At 35.7% G+C, this 27,276-nt stretch overlaps 1 protein-coding gene across 2 annotated transcripts in view; it reads right to left on the bottom strand.

Annotated features, from left to right (window-relative positions):
* Positions 1-27,276, bottom strand: part of mtus1b (microtubule associated tumor suppressor 1b) — a 51,236-nt gene that overhangs the window by 8,443 nt on the left and 15,517 nt on the right. Inside the window, exons 4-8 of one of the 2 annotated variants that reach the window (XM_065254518.2) lie at positions 26,524-26,700; positions 23,338-23,460; positions 21,637-21,741; positions 7,928-8,154; positions 314-380 (exon numbers count right to left, since the gene is read on the bottom strand). In XM_065254518.2, the coding sequence (XP_065110590.1) occupies positions 314-380; positions 7,928-8,154; positions 21,637-21,741; positions 23,338-23,460; positions 26,524-26,700 (699 nt within the window). Of the gene's footprint in view, positions 1-313; positions 381-7,927; positions 8,155-21,636; positions 21,752-23,337; positions 23,461-26,523; positions 26,701-27,276 lie in introns of both variants that reach the window. The other variant, XM_065254517.2, reaches the window with a different exon arrangement.

The following is a 27,276-nucleotide window of genomic DNA, read 5'->3' as shown; positions in this document are numbered from 1 at the left end:
CCCAACGCCAGGTGACAACTGTTTAATTTCGCGTACACTGTTTAATTTTGCGTACACTGTTTAATTTTGCGTAATCTAACCCTAAACCGACGCGCAAATGGTAATAAAATAGGAAAGAGAATGCAACGGACGTAATAGTATTGAAGTCCCCAGTTCGTCAAAAAATGACGCGAAAGGTATACCCTTCACGTCAACATTTGACGAATGGTCAAGTGTCGTCAAATATTGATGAAATGGGGTGAGACTGTGTTAGACACAACAACTCGGCTATGACATCTGCTTTTTTACTTGTAATGGGACATGTGTAACTTACCCAGTTGGTCTCGCAAGTTGTTTAGCTGGACGGAAAGTTCTTCCTTTTGTTTGATTGCTGCCTCGCGCTGTAACAAAGAAAAAAATAATTTTAGACCATAGAAATAAAAAAACGTGCAAAAAGTTCTCATTGTAACTCATTTTTACGTTGAAGTAACGGAAAACATTACCGTTTTTTAATATTTTACTATGTTCTTACCTCAACTTTTTTCAATGCGTGCACTTTTAATATTTGTACAGCACCTCGTGAATGTGTTAGCATTTAGCCTAGCCCCATTCATTCTTATGGCTCCAAACAGGGATGAATTTATAAGCCACCAAACACTTTCTGTTTTCCCTATTTACATGAGGAGTTACATGAGGATTTACACGGGTAAATATGATGGCACAAAATAAAACTTTTGTTTGGATCCATAGGAATGAATGGGGCTAGGCTAAATGCTAACACATTCATGAAGCTCTGTACAAAGATTAAAATTTGCACGCTTTGAAAAAAGATGGATATGTATTAATTAATCTAATTTGAGGTAAGAACATAAAATATTGAAAAACAGTGGTGTGTCCCTTTAACACTTTCCATGGATCGCAACCATGTTTATTTATTTATTATTTTTTAAAGGGATAGTTCACCCCCCAAAATGTTGTTTATCTTTGTGTTCTGATAACCACACAAAGGATGATATTTGAGTAATGTATGTAACCAAACCAATCAGAGATCCCATTGACTTCCACAGTATTTTTCATACTATGAAAGTGAATGGGGCCTCTGATCGGTATGGTTCAATTTGTTTTTTTATTTATTTTAATGCATTTAGCAGACGCTTCTATCCAAAGCAACTTACAGTGCATTATAAGGTATATTTTTTTTAAAGTATGTCTGTTCCTTGGGTTCGAATACATGACCTTTAAAGCTGCTAACACAATGCCTATAGCTATACAAAAACAAACGTATAATATCTCAAATAATATACACAAAATATCTTTATACAGGTTTTAACAACATGAGAGTGAGTACATGACAGATGTTATATTTTCGGGTGAACTATCCCTTTAACACCACATTCATGGCAAAAACCGGTTAATCTACACACAAATGTATCTATAAACAAGCTGATCCACATAAAAGTCAAGGAAGGACAATTTGGCATCTCCAGTTCACCATGTTTAAAACAACTTACTATCCTCAAGACTTTAAAATTATTTCATGCTTTAAGTGTGGCTCACATTTAGACACTGTATGCACTGGCCGAACAGACTATTGTTGTTGGATAAGGACATTTTCAATCAGTTTCTTATCACCCAACATCAACAAGGGTCAGTGTGAGGCCGAATTAAACGTTCCAGGAAGATAGGAGGCGTATGTGTGATAACGCATCCAGCAATCTACATAGCTAAAGCTCATGAGGCCTGGAAGACAATATTGCGTTTTGTGATGAAGAACATCAGAGATTTTATAACACAAGATGCACAAAATTCTCACCCTGCTGTCATGCACCATGTTATGGTTACTAAGCTCAGGGTGAGTTTAAAGTTCATGGCCTCTCAGATAAGACGACGAAGGTTTTCACCTCTGAACTAATCAAACACAGACTCTGGCTGGTCTACACGTTCACAAACAACACCACCTATAGACTCTCAACACCTCAGGGGAAACGGCATAGTCCCACAGTAGAGTTTTGAATGATGAATTTCATTTTTAAAACCACATCATTGCTAGGAATTTTAGACTTTACGTCATAAACAAAGATCATATAAAGCGCCTTGCTCATCTATAATTATAATCAGAGATGCACCAAAAGTTTGCTGCACAAACAGCTCTGATGTAACAGTTCACCAGAATTCCCTGCCACCACAAATCCACCGTTTCTCAAAACCAATCACCACAAGTCCAACAATGGCTCTGTTGATCCTAACAGGAAGTCAAAAATCAAAATTGAGAACAGACCAGTAAACCAGCTATCGACACTTGTGTTTCGAATTAACCACTCTCAAGAAAACAACCAGAGGTTATAAAAAAGAAGAAAAACCAAATTGCACCTTTTCATTTTTCTTGTAGCCAGGATATTTCTTCAGGCCGGGTTTGCTACCAGAGGAGCCCATCTTCTCCTCTGTGTCCGGCTTATGCTTTCTTTTCTTCCAACAAAGTCATGCAACAAAGTCTTAAGCTACCTTCTTTTCCTTCTCTATTCTAAAAACTGGTCTGTCGGCATCAGTCTCCAAGCATGCTGCATTAGAAACCGTCTCCTCCCTATCACAGACCTGCCCCCGTATTCTTTCTAAAAGAGGGGGAGGTAAAAAGTTAAAGACGAATGTTGAAAGAGTTTTGCAAATATCTGCACTGCAAAAAATGCTCAGTATTTTTGTCTTGTTTTCAGTATAAATATAAAAAAATTCTTAAATTAAGATGATAAGCAAAATTACCTAAGAAAATAAGTCTATTTTTTAGACAAAAACGATACAATTTAAGTGAATTTGTGCTTAAAGGAGCATTTCACCCATAGAAACATTAATCTTTATTGAAAGTGTGTCATATTTGTAGTTGAAATGTAACATACATTTAGAATTTGGTGCCTATTTGACAGAGAAAAGGGGTGTTTGTAGTCTCACTCCCTCAACAAAGATATTGGACTTCCTTCTTTCAATGATGCAAAATGATGATTTTTACATCATTGAAAGAAGAAAGTGCAACACTGAAATCTGTATTTCTCCAGTCTCAGCGGAATCTGAGGAAATGATGCACGACCATTCAAAAACATGACTGGGGTTCTAACTATACAAAGCTTAATGCAAATGGGTGAAGTGTCCCTTTAAGCAAAAATATCTGCCAATGGGGTGAGAAAAAAATCTTGAAATAAGTTTTTTTTTTCTTAAACACTTAATTAAAGCTAAATTTTCTCACCCCATTGGCAGATATTTTTGCTTGTTTTAAGCACAAATACACTTCAATTGTATAGTTTTTGTCCAAAAACTAGAATTATTTTCTAAGGTCATTTTGCTCATCAAGATAATACATCTTGATTTAAGAATTTTTATATATTTATACTGAAGACAAGACAAAGATACTAATTAAGAAAGTCATTTTTTGCAGTGTGATATCAGTGTTACACTGCAAAAAATGCAACTGATTTAAGTGATTTTGTGCATAAAACAAGCAAAACAAATCTGCCAATGGGGTAAGAAAAAAAATCTTGAAAATTTTTCTTAAACACTTAATTCAAGAAAAAATCTTTTTTGCTTGTTTTATGCACAAAATCACTTAAATTTGATATTCTTGGTCTAAAAACTAGACTTATTTTCTTGGGTCGTTTTGCTCATCAAGAAAAAGCATCTTAATTAAATAATTTTTTAATATTTTTACTGAAAACAAGACAAAAATACTAAGATTTTTTTTCTTGAAAATATTTTTTTTGCAGTGTGGGGTAAGCAAAAAAATCTTGAACTTTTTTCTTAACTATTTAATTCAAGAAAAATTTGTTTGCTTGTTTTATCCACAAATTCACTTAAATTTGATACATTTTGTCTAAAAATTAGACTTATTTTCAGGTCATTTTGCTTGTCAAGAAAAAAACATCTTGATTTAAGAATTTTGCTACATATATACAATTTATATATACTGGAACTGGTTTTAGTTTATTTAGTAGGTTTTACAACCTTAGATTTTAAAATAATATTCTTAGGCCTAGTCCTGGATTAATCTAAGCCCTGTCCTTAGTTATTTAAGGACATTTAAGCAATTTTTACAAGCATACCTTACTGCAAAAAAAAAAAAAAAAAAACAACAACATTCCTAGTGTGCATTTTGAGACAAAACAGTGACATTGATATATGTTAAAATGTGTCAGTGCAAGATGTTTTTAATTTAACCTCCTAAGATCTGGTGTGTCAACATACATGGACATCACATTTTTTTGTTGTTTGCACCATAATACTTAATTCTATGTTACTGAAACCTGTTTTACACAAACATGGACAATTACACTGCTTCATGTTCTAAGAAAAATATTTGGTTATTATACTTATTGGTTCGTCCTAACCCCAAAAAGATGAAAGAAATCTGAAATGCAAGCCAAAGCAAAGCTCGGGTCTTAGGAAGTTAAGGCATCTTAAAAAAACATGCACTTTAGGACTAGGATAAGCCCTGTCCAAGAAACTGCCCCATATAGTTTACTCAAAACGTATACTCTATGAAATACGGTAAAGTGCCAAGGGTGGGCGGGTAAAGAGAAACACTGCTCTACTGTCATCAGCCAAACAGCTGTAAGGTGGGAAAACAGACCACACCCCCTTTTTCAAGTAGCAGTTGGCAAATTCCACACAGCTCAAACATCCCACCTCCTCTTTGCCACTATCAATCACAAAGAGAGACGTTAAGCGCTAAAACTGTCAACTTTCCCCAAAGTCAAATCTCACTTTCTTTCTATGAGTGGAAAGAATGTGAACGATTTTGAGTTCTGTGAACTCTATGTGAGCTGTGCCCATTGTGGGTTTCCAAATTTTGTGGAGTGTTTTCTTAACCTGTTTGGATAAGAAGGATTTATGGTGGATAAAGTCGCTATTACTGAGAGATAAGGAGATAAGATAACAAATTAGCATTTTACATTGAATGCCTAAAAATGCATGGAATGTGCCGATTTAAACGGAAATACGATACTAAAGTGGGAGTTCTTTCTTTCTTTCTTTCTCTCTTTTAGCCCATTTACGCAATACTAACATACATGATGTGTTAATAATAGTGTTTACCTAGAGATAGGACAACACAGTTTAAAGTCAACATCAAATTGAATAGACCCAATTGAATGTCTTAACATGTATGAAAGAAGTTTGTTTTCAAAGGCTTTCTTCAAAATCCAGGACCTTGCTTTTCCTCTAACCTAATTTAATTTTCGCTGATGTGTCGTCTTATTTTTTCAACCACTCCTCTCCAACAACCTGTTACTTAAAGAACACACCCAACTTCAGTAGATTGTAACACAGACTTTTCACGATTCACATCTATAATTACAAATATATTCACAACTATATTCCGGATTAGATATTATTTTTTAAAACAACAATCTATCTATCTATCCAGCAAGCAATTTTGGCTAAAACAAGGCAAAATCTGGGCTGTCAGTGAAAGTCTAATAGACATCTAACCATAGCATAAGAATAGATTATGCGTATAGACTTAGAAATTAAAGCAAACACCTTGAAACCTGTTGACTTTGCTTACATGATAAAAAATCTGTCAATGGGGTAAGCAAAAAAATCTTGAACATTTTTCTTAAACACTAAATTAAAGAAAAAATCAAGAAAAATTTTACAACACCCCATTGGCAGATTTTTTTGCTTGTTTTATTCACAAAATCACTTAAATTTGATATTTTTGGTAAAAAAAAAAAAAATACATAAAGAAAAAGCATTTATTTTAGATTTTTTTTTTCTTAAAACCAGACAAAAATACTAAGACATTTTTTCTTGAAAATCATTTGTTGCAATACGGGCAAAGATTAATCACGATTAATCACATGCAAAATAAATTTTTTGCTTAATATATGTGTGTGTACTGTGTGTTATTATTATGTATATTTAAACACACACACACACACATATATTCATTTCAGAATTTTTTATTTATATATAATTTTTTTAATAGAATATATAAAAATAGAAATACATATAAATACACATTTAAATATTTCTTAAATACATACATGAATGTGTGTGTGTATTTATTTATACATAATAATTACACACAGCACACACTCATGTATTATGCCAAAAGTCACTTTTATTTTGTATGCGATAAATCACGATTTATCTTTGCCCAGCACTGATATACACTTGATATCAGATACATATATACAGGTTTAGTACAGGCGCTTAAATATTGCATTTGACCTCATATAAAATCTTTAAAATGTTTTAAAATGTTAAAATAAAAAATCATTTCATTAGACTTTTGGACTCAACTGTACATATGTATACAGTAAATGTGCTTTGTATAAATTTGCTTAAATATATGCCACCCCAAGAAGAAGAGCTTCATGGACAGCTTTGGTTCGTCCCAGTAAAGTATGTAAAATGTTTTTGGCCTCTATCTTTTGGCAACCTCCAAAATCAGAATTTAAAATACTTCCAGTCATAAAAGAAGGTTCACACAATCACAGACCGACAGGTGTAATATTTTATCTAATATAGCCTTGTACTATAGGTCTGGATGACTTTACTGAAGGATTGCTGTCATACCAACTTGTCAAACCAAAATGCAGAATGGAAGGGTGTTACTAAATGCCTCAATCACACAAACATGTACTGCACTCTCACTGTACTGTATGCACTCTTCATGAGTCATTTCATAGGCTTATCGGACTGTCCAAAACCACTGGTCTACAATTTGCATTAAAAAAGATTAATCAGAAGATTTGGTAGCACAGACTAAACCTGTAGCTTAAAGCACACCACCTTAACCCTCCTCAAAAGCATGACACGACAACGATACTCCCCAACAAGAACTTCACGTAAGTTTTAAAACACCTGCTTATGAACAGCAAAGCAAGAATGTGAGAATGTTAATGAATCATTATTCCCTATTACTGGTTCAGCAAGCTAAATACCAGAGGTTCAACACATATAATAACAGTCAATCATGCTTACTTGCTTCCTGATTAATGTAATTTTTGAAACAAGAAGTTAATAATTTTGTCTATTTGAAATCCAGTATGCTACAGTAGCAAATGTTGCTATGGTAACACAATGTTTACCTATTGATTCATTCAGATCAATAGGAGGCTTAAATGCTTCGGGTGATTGACGGCTTCTTTGATTTGAAACTATTTGCAAACTGAAAGAAAATGAATTGGAATTAGCACCGTGACAGGTCCGTATCCACGATCACAAAACAGAGAGCTATTATTGGGACTCCCAAATAACATGCCGGGCCATTATTGATGGGTCTGACATTTAGTCAAAGAGACCCTTGATCCAACACAGACCGTTTCCTCTTTAACTTGTATGGCCTTTATTGTGCTTTATCGTTGTCTATCAAAGCTGCAGTAAAGCCGCACATTAAAAAAGATCAATCCAACATCAGTAACGTGTGGCTTTGAAGGCAAATATGTGAATATAAATGAATGAACAGGGGATCCTGTGTTTTTGGTTGGTTGCACACAGATACTGATCACATGCGGGGATCAGGTCAAGCTTGGTTTATTGACTAAACGAAATTCTTCATCAAGAGTGAATGTGATCCAGCATCCTTGGTATATCTTGCAGTTTCAAAACACATATACACACACCTGGAAATGTTTAGTAATGGTACCCCCATCTAAAAAAAAAATATTCCGGTTTGTAGACAAAACAGATCACACACTATGGATGTTAACATAAAACATTTTGACCTAGTTTGAATTTGACCAGTAAGATGTGAGAAGTATGATTCATATTGCATAATTAAAAGATTATTCGAGATATATGTTGAATAACAACTAAAATGTTTAGCAATGCATTTGTGTCTAAACCTATACAGTAGTATAATGCATATGCTTTTTGTTTTATTCAAGATTATATATCTAAAATCACATAGTCAAAATCCTACAAGGTATGTATGATCTTTCAAAATAATAAGCTCTCTTACCTCACTGAAAACATGCTGAACGACAAGGGCAAGAGCCTCCAGGCGTCGGTTGCCATTAGCGATGACTTTGCGAAGCTGCAGGATACACTGACTCTTCTTCTCATTTTGAGTACGAAGATCTCTCTCCTCTTCTTCCTCAGTCTGTCCATTTACCCCAACCACGCTGTGCTGCTGTGTCCGGCCGGCCGTCGGCCCTGCAGCTTTTGCCGTTTTGGAGGTCTTGTCCACTGTAAGAGAGAGCGTGGTCATGACGTTCAGCATGATTTCACAGTCCAGCATCACATGTCAACCAGTGAAAGCCCGAAAAACTGCTTTCATAAGAAAACACACCCACTAGGGAGAATATTAAGATGCATTTGTGACATCATTTGAAAGAAATGTACATGACTGACAATAGCCATACAACAACGCAACAAAAACAACACACGCCCTCATTAATGTCTCTCGAGTTTGATCCTAAAAAAGCCCCAGTGCATGCTGGGATGAAATCTTAATGATAATGCGCTAAGGTCCAGAGAGCACATTAAGGGTGCATTAGACAGTGTGTGTGCCGGGGGTGCATTTTCAATCATTATCTACAGGCAAAGCCAAGACAAAGTATGGTTTCCCATCCTATAATCTGTAAAGAATATTGACTTGTAGATTTCTCAAAAAACAAACAAAAAAACAATCAGTGTACCAACTACCCCAAGCACTGTTTTCCATGTTTTAAACCCATTATTAGACTGAAAAATAATAATAAATATTAAGAAGCATTGCTCACTGTGACTGTTGGTTAAAAATTGATATCAGTGATCTCTGATCTGTACTGTATATTCATCAAGAAGAATGCATTGGATTAATGCATTTATTTCTAATTGTACAGAAATGTTTTACAATATCGGAAAAAATCAAACCCTTTTACTATACAACACATGTCACTACAAGGACGAGACAAGAGGGGGTTGTTGTACGATTGTTGTGTTTGTGCATTTAACCACCTTAACTAAAATGTATGTGTTAATTTAATCTTTGTTTATAAAGCAACTAATGATTTTTATCAATGACACACAACTGTCAGAGCAGAGGGAATTGAAAGGTGCAAACGTAACCTGAATATCCTGCAGTGCCTATGACGCCCCCTGCTGGCAGATACAAATTTGGACAGCAACACTGCATTTAGTTGGCTCTCACACATTTCTTTAAAAACCACATAGCCTCTGGAGGTGTCGTGTGCGGTTTGGAAATTAAACAAGTCTTAACAAATCGACTACAAATAATCAATCAATCATTAACGAAGAGGCACAATATAAACATCAATCCCCTGTGGGAATTTTCACACACACTAAGCACTATTACATTAATTTTTTATCTGCTCTTTGCATAAAAAAATTCAAAACACATAATTGTGTATTAAAAATCTCCATTCTCTCTTCGTTTAAACTATAATTTAATCTGATCAAATGCACAAAAACATAATATTGCTCAGGGTGTCCGGTGACTTCTTTTTCAAGGGTACTCGATGCAAAGTTCGTCACAACATGTATGTAGTCCATCGTGTGTGTGGTTCCTTATTTCAAAATATGTGTTCTGCGCGTCGAGCGATCCTATGTGCATCACATGTCCTGTCAAAATAAGTGCCTGCGGCAGACGCGTCTAAAGAGTTTATGATAAAAGAGACACTCGCGTTTGCCAGATACTCGCATGATTTCTTGCGTAATCAGAGTTTACTGTTAAGGGAGTGTCTTGCGTGTATTTTGTAAACGTGAGCGTCTCTTTTATCATAAACGGTTTTGACGCGTGTACAGCAGGCACTTATTTTGACAAAACATGTGATGCACATGGTTCACAAAACACAACAAACACATATTTTGAAAATGCAAACAACACACATGATACTCTGAACACTTATTTTGAATTTGCGCCTCTCGGATGAGCAGTCACGAGCCGCCACTGATATTGCTTATGATATGCACAAACAACTATACCCACATTCCCTATATTTCTTTATATCCTATATTTATCCTTAATTTGAAAATGAAACCTAAATATCTTTGTGATGTATAAAACAGAGATCACCAATGACAAATGTCCCTATTACATTATTAAAACGCAGCCTTGAAATAGAGGGACGACTGCTGCCTTTTTTGAGGTTAACGGTCTCCAGAAGAGTACAAAGAACATGCGGGTTATGATGGGGGTCTTTTTAGGTTAAATGTACTGTGTGTGTGTGTGTGTGTGTGTGTGTGTGTGTGTGTGTGTGTGTGTGTGTGTGTGTGTGTGCGTGTGTGTGTGTGTGTGTGTGTGTGTTTATCAGATATGTCCCCTAGCAGTAATAACTTATGGTCCCCTTGCCAAACCGTGTCCTTGATGCAGTCACATGACCACATCTGCACCATCCCTTACTCAGAAGGACTGTGTCATCACATCGTTTTCAATCACATCACCGCTGACCTCAGATATTTCATCACTAGTACACATATTACTGTGGCAAAGAGATACATTGTGTCACTTACACCACTATAAAATGTAACCCTGCCACAAAATCAGTCATAAGTAGCACGGGTGTAGCAATAGCCAAAAATGCATTATACAGTAAAAATTTTTTATTTTTGAATGCCAAAAATCATTAGAATATTGAGTAAAGATTATGTTCCATGAAGATATTTTGCACATTTCCTACCATAAATATATCAAATATATATAAAAATCATCATTACACTGGAAAAAATGACTTTCTCACTTAGTATTTTTGTCTTGTTTTCAGGAGAAATATCTAAAAATTCTTAAATCAAGATGTATTTTCTTGATGAGCAAAATGACCTAAGAAAATAATACTAGTTTTTAGACAAAAAAATAAACAAATTAAGTGAATTTTTGCTTAAAACAACCAAAAATATCTGCCAATGGGGTGAGAAAATTTTACTTGAATTAAGTGTTTAAGAAAAAAGAAATCTTATTTCAGAATTTTTTTTCTCACCCCATTGGCAGATAATTTTGCTTGTTTTAAGGACAATTTCACTTAAATTGTATATTATTTGTCTTTAAACTAGACTTATTTACTAAGGTAATTTTGCTCATCAAGAAAAAGCATCTTAATTTGAGAATTTTTAGATATTTCTACTGAAAACAAGACAAAAATAATAAGTAAGAAAGTCATTTTTTTGCAGTGTAGTAATATGTGATTTTCTAAATATTTAAATTTTTTGCAGTGTAAGATCTTATCTTATTTTATCCTAATAAACCATGCATCAATGGGAACCTTTTTTATTTATTCAGCTTTCAGATGATGTATAAATCTCAAGTTAAAAAAATTATGACTGGGTTTGTGGTTCAGTGTCACAAATGTATTGTATTGGTACCATGGTACATAGATGTATCAGCTGAAGTCATTTATTAAGTAAGTGGAATGGGTGTTAGTAATAGATTTTACATTTATGCATTTGACAAAGCAAACCCTTTCATCCAAAGCGACTTGCAATGCAAGTTATGCTATACTTTTTTTGAGTTTGTGCATTCCCTGACAATCCATCCCATGATGCACGACATGCTCAACTGCTATAGGATTATTTTAACAATGCAATAGTCATAGGTTCGAAACCCAGGGAATACATACTGATAAAAAAGTATAGTTAGAAAGCACTGGAAGTTGCTTTGGATAGAAGCATCTGCCAAATGCATAAATGTAAATGCAAATAAGGCTGCTTTAGTGATGCTATTATACTCACATTCATATATCATGTACATGCATAACACATGGAAAATATGGTATTTGTTAATTTAAAAATGATTTACTATTTATACATCTGAGACATTATACTGTGGTCATCTAGATTATCTGTCATATTTCAGTGTGTTTTGTTTTATAAACTAAATAAAATATATACATTTATATTTCATTTTTGATGCAGTGATGCTGATTATTAGCAAATGAAAAAGAGCACAGATGCTCTGTATGACACAGAGGCTACTGCACACACACACACACACACATTTAGACTCGTGTGTGTGTGTGTGTGTGTGTGTGTGAACAGGAAAAGTCTATGTGAAACATGTAATTAGTATGTAGTCAAGGGCTCATAATAAGTGTTTATGCCAGTCTACTATGACAGGAGACATACTATGATTGCTGTCCCCCAAACACCACTGGAGACAGACCGTAACTACCTACCACACACTTACATACACACACACACACAACCACAGGTTTTGAAGCACACACACACATGCTGGTGCTCCATCAAGCATGCCCACACCCAGACCGGATATGTTCATGGTTGTGCTAACAGACATAGTGGTGTTCCTTTGATGCAGTTTTTTTCTCGAAACAATCCTCTTTTCATTACACCGCAAGATTAAACATCACACACACAACAGCAGACCGCCTCTCACCGAAAAATGGCTTCCACATAATTACTGGAAGGCGGGTGAGGAAATTATGCACTCGTTTTGAAGGAAAGCCTGAATAAACGCTATAGCGTTTTACTTAATGGAGAGCATTATCTCACTCAGACCAAAGTAACGCCATACACTCCAATGCCTAACAAAACACATTCAAACACATCACAGCCTCAAAGAGTTGTGTAGTGATGTTAAGGAAAACGAATCCCTTTAAAAATACAAAGAACCATACATTTATGCATTTGGCAGATGCTCTTATCCAAAGTGACTAACAATGCATTCAAGCTATTTATTTTTACCATTGCGTGTGTTCGCTGGGGATCAAACCCACAACCTCTTGAGCTGCTAATGCAATGCTTGACCAGCTTATAAATTAAACATATCAAACTGTAAAGTAGTGACCATGTTAACAGACAAAAAATGTCTCTTATAATAACCCCCCTTTAAAATACGGTGAATTCATCCTTTTTCCACTGTGGTACCATGGTAAAATTATGCATTTGGTAAGTAAGTAAGTACCTGGGTAGTTTGATATATGCTGTATCATAATAATAAAACAGTACTAAATGTACCATGGTATTTATGTGGTACTCCAAAGTACTGCAAATAATTACATGGCAGATTCTTAATAACCCATAGTAATACCATTAGGCCTTGAAATGGCCATGATATACACCTAGCACCTAGTTTTCTTTGGAAGGCAAGTGTTAAGGTGTATGGGTTTGTATTACTTAATGACTAAAAAAGGCCTTGTGTGCTGTTTTGGTGATGTTACCTATCATAGCACAGCTGGAAAGACAGACATAGGGTTGCCAGTCTGCTGGACAGAGAGAGCGACCTCCAGGTCCTGTGGTAGAATAACATACTACCATAATTTATTATTTCAAAATTATACAAAACCATTATAAAGTATGGTTATATAAAGATTAGAATCGAGGATAAAAACAGGGGTGAAGGGTATGGCTCACTGGAGAATGTCAAGAGGATAAGTGTGGTACACACATACAGTACACACACATACACAACCATTTGTAATTTCTCGAAGATCTTCTTGAAGATCTTCTATTAAAAAGTCTACTTACACTCTGCAGTTGTGTTGGATTTCCACCTAAATTTGGCGAACCCAGTTTAAGTTGGTGCACTTTTGCAGAAAATAGAGATTCTGGGATTTTAAGACAAGTTAAAGGGGACATATTATGAAAATCAGACTTTTTCCATGTTTAAGTGCTATAATTGGGTCACCAGTGCTTCTATCAATCTAGAAAATGTGAAAGAGATCAACCCAGTAACTTAGTTTTGGTAAACCATTCACTACAAGCATGTGAAAAAATTGGTCATTGTAATTTGGCTCCTATTGTGATGTCAGAATAGGATAATACCGCCCCCTTTATCTGCACTATCCAACCACAGCACTCCCGTTTAGTGCAGAGAGAAAGAGAGAGAAAATAGTTCACAGCACAATTGAGTTTCAATTACAACAAACCACCATCATCGTGATCAGTGTTTGCACTTCATCGGCTCATTTGCATTTTAAATGACACACCCAAAAACGGCACACTTTTGCTCAGGCCGACAAAGTGGCAATTTTAACATGCTGTAATTAATTATCTGTGGGGTATTTTGAGCTAGAACTTCAATTACACACTCTGGGGACACCAAAGATTTAATTTACATCTTAAAAAAATCTCATAATATGTCCCCTTTAATTTATACTTCTTCGTCAGGTGTACACAAAGATTTGTAGCCTACGACATAACCAACGCAGTAGCCTGATACTCACCTCCTCAAAAACGTAACAATGCGCCACTTCTACGGGGACCGCAAGCGCTGTAATTGGTCTGCTAGAACCCCTCCCTCAGGTCCCAAAAATCGGTGGCATATAGCGTCGCATTTTATCATACGCTTTTTAACTTGCGAAGGTAACAAAGATGGATTAACTTCAGGATTCCACATACAGTATTATAGCAAAATTCCTTGATTGAAAAACCTTGATTTGGACTCACTGGCGGATCTAAAGAGTTTAAGAGGCTGTTTACACTTGGCATTAACATGCATTTTCGTCGATCGGATCACAAGTGGACGACGTTAATGCCAGGTGTAAACGCGTCCACTTTCGACCACTTTCAACCACATCCAGAGGTAGTCGAAACCACTTTCGATTGGATCGCTTTGGAGTTGTGGAACGCAATGTGGTTGAATGTGTTCGAACAGCCACATGCGACCGCCTTCTCTCCGCCCATTTATCTAATCTGAGGTATTAAACACAAATTTTACGTCTTTTTTTACTTCTGGCGTGAACGGTGAACAGCGCTATTTTTAGCCTTTCATTGATAAAACTACTGCAGGTGTTCTCCGTAGTTTCGTTTTGAAAGCGTGAAAGTTGCGCGGTCCTATTTCATCAATTGCGCCGAAAATTCAGAGAAAGCTCCAACATATAAACGTACAAAACACTGTGCAGCACGTATACTTGCTAAACAAGCAGCGGACTCTGACATAATATTAGTTTGCATCCATATAAACTCATAATTACTCCCGCTCGTGTTTGAATGACAGCAGAGAGACTCGCCCACCGTCTCACGGACCGTCCCCTCACAGTATTCAGGACAAAAGTGGTCGAAAGTGGACAAAAGAGACAGATTTAAATACCAGGTGTAAACGTAATGTGTCTCTCTCGTCCACTTGTGATCCGATCCATGAAAACACATCTTAATACCAAGTGTAAACAGCCCCTAAGAGGTTAAATTAGGCCAATATCATAGAACATCTAGATTTTAACAACAAGTATGGCCTGCATGCGCAAGGCTATGACCCCATAATGGAAGACTGCCAGGTTTTATAGTTAACTGTAATTTCCCAGTTGCTAGGGTGTTATTGGTGGTTACAAACGTCGCTTTTCCATTGCATAGTACTCCACGGTTAAGGTCGGGTCAGTCGGGTCAGCTCACCTCACTTTGGCTTGGTTGGCTTTTCCATTGAGTTTAGTAACACTTCGGAGTGGGAGGGATTATAGGCGTGTCATTATATTTGGGCTGCCTACTGCTCTGACATCATACAAGTGAGAGCGGTGGAAGGCTATACATCCCCATACATTTATTTATTTCTCAGTCAGCCACAAAATAAAAATTGACCACCACGAATAGATGTTTGCACATCGCGTTTATCACTACCTCTGTCTTACATGACAGTTTCTGTATAAACACCCTAGGCGTCCATCGACTCGCTCCGCTGAGCCTCATTTAAGTTGCATTATGTGCCGCCACAAACTGCAAGTCTGGAAAAAACTGGTATGGTGTTCCTGATTTTCAACCTGTGGATGTTTTCATCGCTAAAAGGGAGTTTGGGAACTTACAGCAATGCACAGATGACAACAGGTTTTATTAAGAGAGCGCAAGCTAGCATGAAGGTAAAGCTAATCTTTACATTATAGGGATGATGCTGCAGTGATGATTCTCTCAGACCAATCAGTAATCTATTGTGTTTTCGCGTCATGTTTTGGTATCAGCTCGGCTCACTTGAAACCCCAACCGAGGTGGTACTAAAAAAGTATCGGGTACTACATACTGCACCCAGTGGAAAGCCCCCAAAAGTAAGCCAATCCGACCCAAACCGTGGGGTGCTATGCAATGGAAAAGCAGCATAGGACAATACCATGGTATGGGGGTTTCCTGTCCCTAGATACAATAGCCTATCATCAAGCCTCTTTCATATTCTGGTTCTGAGATACAGCTCTGGTCCATCATAGATATAAATCCACGGGAAATTGTAGGCCTGCCATCTGTCTTGCCTCAGAAGACATTATGTGACCTAAGACTTGTAATTTCCTGTGACTGTAGGTGTCTTAGTGGGGATGCTACAAAATATTTGACCAATGCTTCACTGTGCTACAGTACACAAAATAAGTACACTGTATATTTAAAAGCTAAAACCAGTTATTTCAAACATTTCCTCATGCATTTAGGACAGTGAACGCAAGACACAAGAATACTACACACATATAGAAAGGGAAGTTAGATTCAGCTAAATAATCTGGATTGGAATTCTGGGAATGAGGCCAGAGGCAGTTTAGATTAAATCTCATGATAAGGGACGAAAACTACAAGCCAGAAGCATGTTATTTAATCCAGATAAATAAACGGATTTAGATTTTAAAAAAATGAAGGCTTTAAAGTGTGTCTGAGTTGGCCCACTTTTGATTGTGTGCCCTTGTTCATTTGACACACAAACATCCCACCCCTAACTTTAGGGTTTATAAAGAATTTGGTATGTCTATGTCATTGGTTTAAAATTCAATTAAATGTTGTATTTGTCGCGTAACGTGCAATGCGATCTACAATGTTCATCGTGTACAAACGGTTTCTCTCCTGACACTTTCGCACATACACACACAGGCCGGCTGTTTAGGTCACATATATCAGGTCTGCTAATAACAGCGCTGCATGAACCGGCATGCTAGTTTCTATGGCGACAACCATGAGGAGAGGTTGCACTCTCAATGTGTTTTCAAGAATATTCTGTAATTTTCCACTATGCCTTGCATTAGTCTGGACTAACACCCTTAACCACTTAAAAATAAAGATTTTTTACTTTAAATCGTGTTTTTACACCTTAATGTTTTCTTGGCTTCTGTTAGTTGGATACATGTAGAAATACTTTGTCAGCCATCCAAAAAGGTGGTTCATGTTGTAACATTTCGATTGGTTTTAATTAAGTCAAAATATTAGATTTGATAAACCCTTAATGTAATAACTGCAAATTACAATTTTTTTACAGTGTATGACTCGACATAAAAGTCATTAAGCTCACAAAATAGTCAGGACATATTTTACATATAATTCAGAAGAGAAAAATGTATAGATTTACTTTATAATAAATAATATATAAATAATAATATATTTAATAATAATATTTTTGAAATAAAGTTATGGCTTTTTTAGTTTTCAAGATTTTTGCATTGGGACATTTTCATGGCAATATAGGACATTTCCTCTCAAATTCTTACCACCATAATGTGTCTAAAATAAATTTAATTCACACATTTTCTATTGTAAACAAATAGGCCAAAAATAGGCTTAATTTTTCTTTAGCGTAAGAAAATCAATATTTTCTTATAGTTTAAGAGTCAACTTGACTGAGCACCAGCTGTTCAAAACTTATATGTGACCCTGAACCACCAAACCAGTCAAAAGAGTCCTTTTTTATAAACTGATATATAAACATCTAAATAAACAAGCTTTCCATTGATGTATGAAAAATAATCTTAATATTCAGAAAATTGCCTTTAAAGTTGTCCAATTAAAATCCTTAGCAACACATTTAACTAACAATAAATACATTTTTGGCATATTTATGGTAGGAAATGTAAAAAAAATACCTTACATAATCTTTACGAAATATCCTAATGATTTTTGGAATCAGTAATTGAAATGCATTTTTTGGCTATTGCTATAAATATACCCGTGCAAATTTAGACTTTAAGGTTTTGTGGTCCAGGGTGACATTTGAGAGATACATAAAATTTGACATGAAAAAATGAATTTGAACGAAAAGAAATTCTATCGACAGACAGAAACAGAAAGAGAGACAGAAAGAGGCCTAGAGACATACAGATAAACAGCATCCTTGCATGAACCCTAACCTAAATTTTTATTTGACACAGAGGAAAGGAGGGCAATGGAGAATTGCAGACAGGGTGGGGAAAGTTTGGTTACTGATCTCCAAAATGCACAGAAACACATTTTCAATTAGTTTAAACCTATTTTCCACACAACCCCACCAATCACCAATCTTTTATATTTAATGATTTTATATAAAATCAGTGTATTTATATCCTTGTACACTTGTATACCTTAATAAATATGCTGTTTGTGTATAAATATTAAGATGCAGACATAGTGTTATTTGTTGATAAACAAATACACACATACAAAAAACAGCAGGGGGTTTCTATTTGTGGCTTTGCACATGGTGCCCTCTGGCACGGGCATCACTGCACTATAGATCACGCGACCATGCCTTTCACTATATTACACAAACACACACACACACAGTTCTTTGTAAGCATCCTCTGTATAAAAAAAACAATGGTGAAGGCTGCCACACGCCCGTCAAAGCACGGATGAATCAACAGTAACTATGGTGAGAAGGGTGTCAAAAGGATAAAGATGGGAGGGGGAAGGGACGTATGGTAAGAGAGATGGAGAGTGGGAGATTCTCAAACCTGCGTGAAACACCACTGTGGATTTCTTGCATCCCGGCAATAGCTGGAGATTACGGAATAGTCCCTTAGCCGTAAGCTTCACGTGGAAGTTGGACAGGGAAAGTCTCGGAGACCATAACATGACCTTCAACGTCCAATCGGAGGAGAATTAAATCCTCCACAAAATCAAGAAAGAAAATCTAGAAATAACTAGATTAGATAATAAGAACAGGTAATAGAAGGAAAAACTAAATAAAGATAGAATAAACCCTATCGGTTTCTCACAGCAGTCCAAAAGTGTTTTTAAGGTGAAGAAAAAATCAAAATCAGTGTTGAAGAGAATATTTTCAAAAGAATAAGATAGGACAAATGGCAAAAAATAGAATTCCCTTTCGGAAAAAAGCTGAATGAGAAATAAGGTAGAAAACAAAATTGGTTTAGAAAAACTCAAGATGGTGATGATGTGGATGTCGGGAATGTCGAGTAGCTCTTGTGAGATCAACCGCTCTCTCCTCTTGGATGCTTAACCACTGTTTCATATATTCTCCTCCTCTTCTCTCTCTCTCTCTCTCTCTCTCTCTCTCTCTCTCCTCTCTCTCTCTCCACGCAGTGAGCTAATCCTTTATGTGTGTTGCACATGCACACACACAAACACACACACACACACACACACACACACACACACACACACACACACACAAAGCTAAGCTTTGACAGACACACTCATGCTATCAGGAGGGGGGTGGAGGGAGACAGGGAATAAAAATGTAAAGGGGGGGGGGGGGTTATGTGGAGAGCAAGGAAATTGCGGTGTATGAGTAATGTCATTCTCTCTTGCCTGCAGTATTAGTATGGTTGTGGTATGACGATGGAGAATACTGCATTTAAAGGCCACAGGGTGTGATTCACTGTAAAACTGGTTTTAATTAAGATTTTAGGCATTACAAGATGGCTTTCTAGTGCATGTATATTTTACAGTTCATAACCACATATTTAATTTACAGATATTATGTAGATATATTGATTACAAAAATTTGGGGCACACTTTACAATAAGGTTGTATTTGTTAGCATTAGTTAAAGGAACACTCCAAATATGAGTTATATATTTGATTTTTAGCGTTTTGGAATCCATTCAGCCGATATCCAGGGCTGACGGTACCATTTTAGCATAACTAGCATAATCCATTGAATCTGATTAGACCATTAGCATCGCGCCAAAAAATAACCAAAGAGTTTCGATATTTTTCCTATTCAAAACTTGACTCTTCTGTAGTTACATTGTGTACTAAATTACGCACTGCGTAATGTATCATTGCGCCTGTTGCAGCCATGTTATGGTAGCAAAGTCCTCGATTATTACGCCAGAATGAGAGTATAGTTCCTAGCCATATCGGTCTAGAAAATTGCAACTTTTAATTTTCCGTCGGTCTTCGTACATGATGTAACTACAGAAGAGTCAAATTTTAAATAGGAAAAATATCGAAACTCTTTGGTTATTTTTTAGTACGATGCTAATGGTCTAATCAGATTCAATGGATTATGCTAAGCTATGCTAAAAATGGTACCGCCAGACCCGGAGATCGGCTGAATGGATTCCAAAAGCAGTAAAAATCAAATGTTTAACCCTAGGGGAGCTGGAAAATGAGCATATTTTCAGAAAAAGTGGGGTGTCCCTTTAACGCATAACATGAGCTAACAATGAACAATATATACTTCTCTAGCAGTTATTAATTTTAGATCATTTTAATATCAGCATTAACTAATACAATTTTTGCTAAAATAATTTTAAAATCAAAAGTTGTAACTGTTAAGATTAGTTAATGCACAATAAACTAACATGAATAACTGTAGTGAAATTAACTAACTTTTTAATAAATGCTCACAAACTACATTGATTATTGTTTGTTAATGTTAATTATTGCATAATGCCAACAAATACAACCTTATTGTAAAAATATGTTCTGTAAATTGATGCCAATTATTGATACTGATGCCGAAAATAATTTAAAAGATCTGTACACCATTTACTGTAAAATCACATGTATTGTTCAGTTTAATATAATTTTTGCACCATATATGGTTTTTACTGCTGAATTTTACTTTTTCCATTAATATGACTTTTTTATTATTCTTTTATCTCTTTTTAGGTGTCTGTTCTCATTCATTTATGCAAGCAGCAGGCTTCCTGAATGAATGCATTTGTTGGACAGGGAGAAAGAAACAGAGCGAGAGAGAGAAAAGACACAGAGCGAGAGAAACAAACGCTTTGGAATACTGATGAGTGACATTGTTGAAGGAAGAGACGTTAAGCACCATATGAACGGCTGGGGTCCGATGCTATTGTCAGACAGCTTCATGCCCATAGCAACATCAATTATCAACGATCAAGAGTTGGGGTGTATGAACACATAGAGCAACACATGCACACTATGATAACTAGCCACCTAATATGCTTGTACATGGTTTTATGCATTTATGCAAAGACATATGCCCACTGTTTCTGTAACACAGAGAAACACTAATTTCACACTCAATTTAAGCTAAATACTGTATAGGCCTATATGATCCATGTGTGTGCCTACAGTAAACACAGTTACTGTATTTTAACCTGTATGACCACTAATTGAAATTATACTCAATGATAGTAACAAAATCAGGTCAGAAGAACACTACTATACAAGGAGCTAAGATACAAAAGCATCTAAACCCCACCTCCGTCAAAAATGAGATAATTTTATTAACCAAATGCTCTTTGCATATTATACACTTTAAACACTTCAAAAACACTTCATATCAGCCTCATACTGCTTTGTTGGCAAAATTCACTAGGGTGATACAAGAAAACATGTCAGATGCACTTAGAGGGTTCTGCATCTCTTTATATAATTAAAAATAGCAGCAAATATTATAACCCATCTCAAACTTAATTGTTTTCCAAACTGGTACAAAATCTAACTGACATTGGGAAGGCCAAGTAAATACAATATAATAACTCTATACTAAGGTTTCTGAACATGACACACCTATTGGTGACTAAAACATATGAGGCTTTTCAATACACCCTAAGAAACTTTGTAACTCATCCTATACAAGTTCTGAAAACAGACATAGACATACATAAGTAGTCTTACCTGCTGTTGTCATTGATCGAATATGTCGCGCAGATCCACTTCGCTGCAAAGCATTCTGGTTAGTCTTAGCTGTAATGTGGTTGGTCACAGCTGGGACCTTTAGCCCTGTTGCAACAGTGCAGAAGAAATCAAACTTCATGTTAACAGTCCACACAGTGAGATGCTTCAGTGCAAGTTTGGTGTTTTGAGGAGATGTATGGATGTAGTGTGTTTTAAATGCAATTGGGTGGGACAGGGTGGGGCTTAAGTATGCTGCTTAAACCATCTTGTCATTTAGGACAATTAGCAAGGCAATTATTGAACCACACTTGCTTTGTTATTCAAACGTAACTATTTACACCCAATCCTGAAACCTTTGGCTAATGGAAACTACTACATATTGAAACATGAAAACGTATGACAGAAAGTTTCACTTTCAATAAAAAATGTAAAAAAGTAAAGAAAACAAGATACTATTCTATTCTAAACTATGCTATTTTTTGTAAGGTATATTCTTTGTAAATGTACATTTACATTTATGCATTTGTAAGATGCTTATACCTGAAACAACTTTTAGTGCATTTATGGTGAATATTTTACAAGCATATGCGTTTCCTGGGAAAATATTTGAACAAGGTATGACTTTTATTAAAGGGATAGTTCACCCAAAAATAAAAATACTGTCATAATTTCTCACCCTGTAGCAAACCTGTAAACGTTTCTTTGTTCTGCTGAACACAAAGGAAGATATTTTAAGGAATGCTTGTAACTAAACCATTTTTGAGCACCAATGACTTCTATAGTATTTTTCTTACCTTCTATGGAAGTCAATGGTGCTCCGGTGTCCTGCTTAATTACAAATATCTTCATTTGTGTTAAAAAGAACAAAAAATTATACACTTTTTAGAAAAACTAAATAATGACAGAATTTTTTATTTTTGCATGAACTATCCCTTTAAGGTCAGTGACTCAGTGAATTTTATATAAAACAATAACATTCTTTATAATAGTAACCTTTAATATGCAGTACAAGGAAGCTTTGTTAAATGCACATTAAATGTGTTGTCCTTAACTAGACACTTGGGGCCGGTTTCCCGGACAGGGATTAGACTAGTCCTAGACTGAAATAAATGTAAGAGCTGTCCAAACTGAAAACAACTTGCACTGACCTATCTTAAAATACACCAGTGACCTTTGTTTTGGCTTAAAATGCATCCCAGGCATGTTTGTTAAAACTAGTAATATTTCCCTATAAACTAAGGCCATGCTAACCACCCCATAATGTGTTTTAAACACAGCTGTTTTATAGCATTCAAATTAAATGTAAAATTACATTCAGAATTTAAAATACACAAACTATTTAAGATACTAAAAACAGTTCTTAATTTAAGATAGTATAATGTAGTTATATAAGTTTTAAAATGAACTAAAATTTAAAGTTATATGTTAATCTATTATAAACTACATTTAGAAATCATATCTTGTTTTACACTTAAACACCACCACATCAAAGATAGTGTTAGTTAAGACAATCAGAGCATTCTCACTGATGAACGATTACCCGTTAACAACAAAGTGATTTTCCCCTTTGAGGGTCTTTCATGTGTAAATAATAAATGATGAGAGTCAGATGAATGTGAATGAATGTATATAAGGGTATATTATATGAGTGTTAGCAAGACTTTGTGAGATCAGCAGGCACAAAACTTTATGTTCTCTCACCTGTCACTGGTTTGGATGGGATGGAGCTCGCTCTATTTCGGTGACCTGACGCAGGTTTACTGAACAGAGTCTTTCCTTGCATCTGGGATGGAGGAGATTGCTTGATAGATTTCTCTTCAGGAACTGATCACAGAGATATAACCAGGATTATAAAACATGGTAGACTAAAAGGAAATTGACTCCCATAGTACCGCCAATTGTGTTGTCCTTGTGTGGTACCATCAATTGTGTGCTTACCACCATTTACCAATACCAAAATATATTTTTGTGTTCAACATAATAAAGAAGTTCATACAGGTTTAGAATAACATGAGGGTAAATGATGACAGAATATTATTTTTAGGTAAAAACTGTGTTCAAAACTGTTTACCTTTTTCTTTACCTTACCCTGATTTGCAACAGTAAGCATAAAATAACGTTTTATTATTTAAGGACAATTTTGCGGGTATAACTTGTCAAAACTCACATAAACAAAGTTAGCGGAGTTAAGAATAGAATCAAAGCTTATAGATTGCAGTAAAATCTCAAAACATAACTCAGATGGCATGTGAGCAAATCCATGGCACCCATCATGAAACTAAAACAAATAACAGTTCACACGAAATCTTAAAATCAAGGGCAATTAAGATTCATTTTGTTTATACGTCTACAATTAGTAAAGGGCTCCCAATCAGTCAGAAATCAAAGCTAAGCCATTAGTCACGCTTTGATTACAGAAAACGCACAATCACAACAATATATAATTGCTTTATCAGTTCATCAAGCCACAAACATTCATCATTCAAATGAAAGACTTTTGTGTTGATGTTAATGGGCAATTTCAATTGGGAATTTACCTAGAAAGTCTTACTAAGTTATCAAACAAACACATTCATGTGCATTCCATCAGAGACCGCATCTATCTTATTGCTCATAGCTGAGTTACCATGACAACTTGAATCAGAGGATGGATTTTGATTATTCTTGAATTTAAGTTCACAGGTTTTTGTATTTGCGTGTGGGAACGAATAGTTATGATTCTAAGAGGGTGGCATGCGGAGGATGCTTTCTCTGATGTTTACAGCACACAGCTTTGGAATGGCAGAGATGATTGTTACTCATGTTCACAGCTACAGTCTTAGCAGATGTGACCTTTGAACTGACACAGAAGAAAATGTTATGGCTCAGTGGTTGTTCTTTCATAGCTCAAGAAATTTTATGGAGGTGTCAGTTGTGTTTCATTTAAGTACTTCTAAGTACTTAAGAAGATGTTTCTCATTTAAAATTGGGGAAATAAAGAGGAGAAATAAAAATACAAGCAAATGGGACAATTGTTAAAATGCATAAATAATATTTAGCTGTAAAATTAATGCAGAATGTACAGGTAAAATCATCTGGATTTGGGTAAATCTGATGATAAATGTTTGAGTTTATATATTTTTATGATATTGACTTTTGTGCTCAGTTTGTGACATTGTTAAAATCTCTTCTGAAAAACTAATGGAGACATTTGTGAGATGTATGGCTCTTTATCTCAGAAGAAATATTTGAGACCGAGATAACTTAAGTAAAGGTTTAAATTCGCTCTTAATTTAATTTATTTGATGTCTACAGAAGAATTTACTGAGATTTTAATAGGACCACATCTGTGATTATTTTCATACGCAGAAAGCACAGTCAATCTGCAGAGAGCAATGCCCATAGAAAAAGTAGAAGAAAAATCCTATTAAAAAGTATGGTACAGTGATACTACTAAATGGGAATAAAAGGACAGAATGGGCATACCTGTCCAAAATATCATGGTGCTGGTATGTGCTTCATAAAAGTGATACGAGAAAATAATTAATAAAGATGCCCCACTATATCTGCCAAGAATCAGTATCTAGTTTTAAAAAAGCCGATAGTCATAGACAATGTATCCTGTCAATCAAAAGAGATCCGGAAAATGCAATAAATTTGAGCTATGTGTATAGAAAATGTAAAGAAACATCACTAGTTTAATGTTCAATATTAATGGTCATTATATGAATGCATAACATTCAGAAGATGTAATCTTCAGAACTTAGTTAAAGGGGACATGTCATGAAAATCTGACTTTTTCCATGTTTAAGTGCTATAATTGGGTACCCAGTGCTTTTATCAACCTAGAATTTGTAAAAACGATCAACCAGTTACTTAGTTTTAATAAACCATTCTCTGCAAGCATGAGGTCATTGAGTGCGTTTACATGCACATGCCGATCTTATGCCGATTATGCTTAATAAACTGATAACACGTGGGGTCATGTAAACGCGTAAAGCGGTTTTCTTTAATCGGGGAAAGCCCATAAACGTCGTAAGCAAAAACCGATCGGCACAGGTAGTTTTTTGCTCATTACGCCGATTTCGCATGACATGTAAACACCTTAACCGGCTTTCTCACGGCTTTGTCCATGTGCGCATGTCTCCACGTATGAAAGATAAACGTCACACGCGGAAGTAAGTGCAAAGTAATGCATAAAAGTCTCCGCTCGACTAAAGCAGTTGGCAGAGAAACTGTTAAAATAGAAGCTTATGTTACATTTACAGGTTCTGCAGACAGGAGAAGAGATACAACAATATAGCTTAAGACAGATATGCCGTCGGCTTTTTGATCGACTATTATGTACTATAGGTGATGACATCACTGCCTGCGAGAAAACTGATCATTCTCCAAGTCCCATTTAAACGCAGTTGACTGCATAGCCAGCTTATTGATTTGCATGTAAACGCATGAAAACAGTTTTCTATAATAAGCAGATTTTTAATAGTTATCCGCTTATTCTGTGCATGTAAACGCACTCATTGAAATTTGGCTCACCTTGTGATGTGAAAAGGGGATCTTATTATACTAGTACCGCCCTTAATCTGCACTATCCAACCACGGCACTGTCATTTAGTGCAGAGATCAACTTATTTGAATTTAACAGGACACACCCAAAAACGGCACATTTTGCTCACACCTACAATGTGGCAATTTTAACTTGTTATAATAAATTATCTATATGGTATTTTGAGCTAAAACTTCACATACCGTATCGGCCAATATCAGTCTATATAATCTGCTATCTCTATATTAAACATTTAATATCAGTGCATCTCTAATAATTAAGGAACTAAAGAGATACTATAGGCCATAAGAACATTATTAAGAACATTAATAGGTGAATAAAGATGCTGTCACACCCACCTTTGTTTACACTGATACTGTTGTTTTCACTGATTGTACTCGAGGAGGAGCTGGGACTTGTGGGATTGCTTTTCACTGGTAGTTTGGAAGAGGCTTTCTGAGGAAGCTTACAGCTTGAAACTGTGATTGGGCTGCAGGGGATTGTAGATTTGTCTGTGGTGCGCATCCTGGAAAGACCTAAACACAAAATATAAAGGAAATGGATTCATTTCATGAGTATCTGAAATCAGTAACAGGTTGCTCCTATGGTCCAAATGTGCAGTCGTGTGCTGGGAAATCTTTGTGTATCTTCCTGTATCCTGTTTCTCTAGAGGCTACTACAGATCATTTCCTATGTGGAAGAGCCCTTGTTTGAGCTCTGAACGAGGTCTTCTGGGGGCAGCGCTATGGAGACTTCCCATCACAAATACTCATTATATCAGCTGGTTATGTACTGAACATGCAGGTCTGAAACTACTGCTCTTGAACACGTCAGACTGTACTAAAAGAAACATGAGATGCCATTTTGCACTTTTTTTAGAGTTTGTTCTTTTTGGACCCTTGCTGTTTTAAAATAAGGGTTTAAAAGCAGCAGTAACACAAACTACCCATTAGAGTTATATTCATGCCACCTGTAGGAGAAAATGCGGTACTACTCTGAGACAAATCTAATTGTAAAAGACATTTTTTATTAATATAGTTTTATCTGGCAACTCATGGATATCTGCAGTGAAAACTGAATTATTAAAGAGCAAACAAATAAGCAATAAGATA

The sequence above is a fragment of the Paramisgurnus dabryanus genome, chromosome 4 (assembly GCF_030506205.2).
Source record: "Paramisgurnus dabryanus chromosome 4, PD_genome_1.1, whole genome shotgun sequence".
Taxonomy (NCBI): Eukaryota; Metazoa; Chordata; class Actinopteri; order Cypriniformes; family Cobitidae; genus Paramisgurnus; species Paramisgurnus dabryanus.
This window is presented reverse-complemented; position numbering and strand designations above follow the sequence as displayed.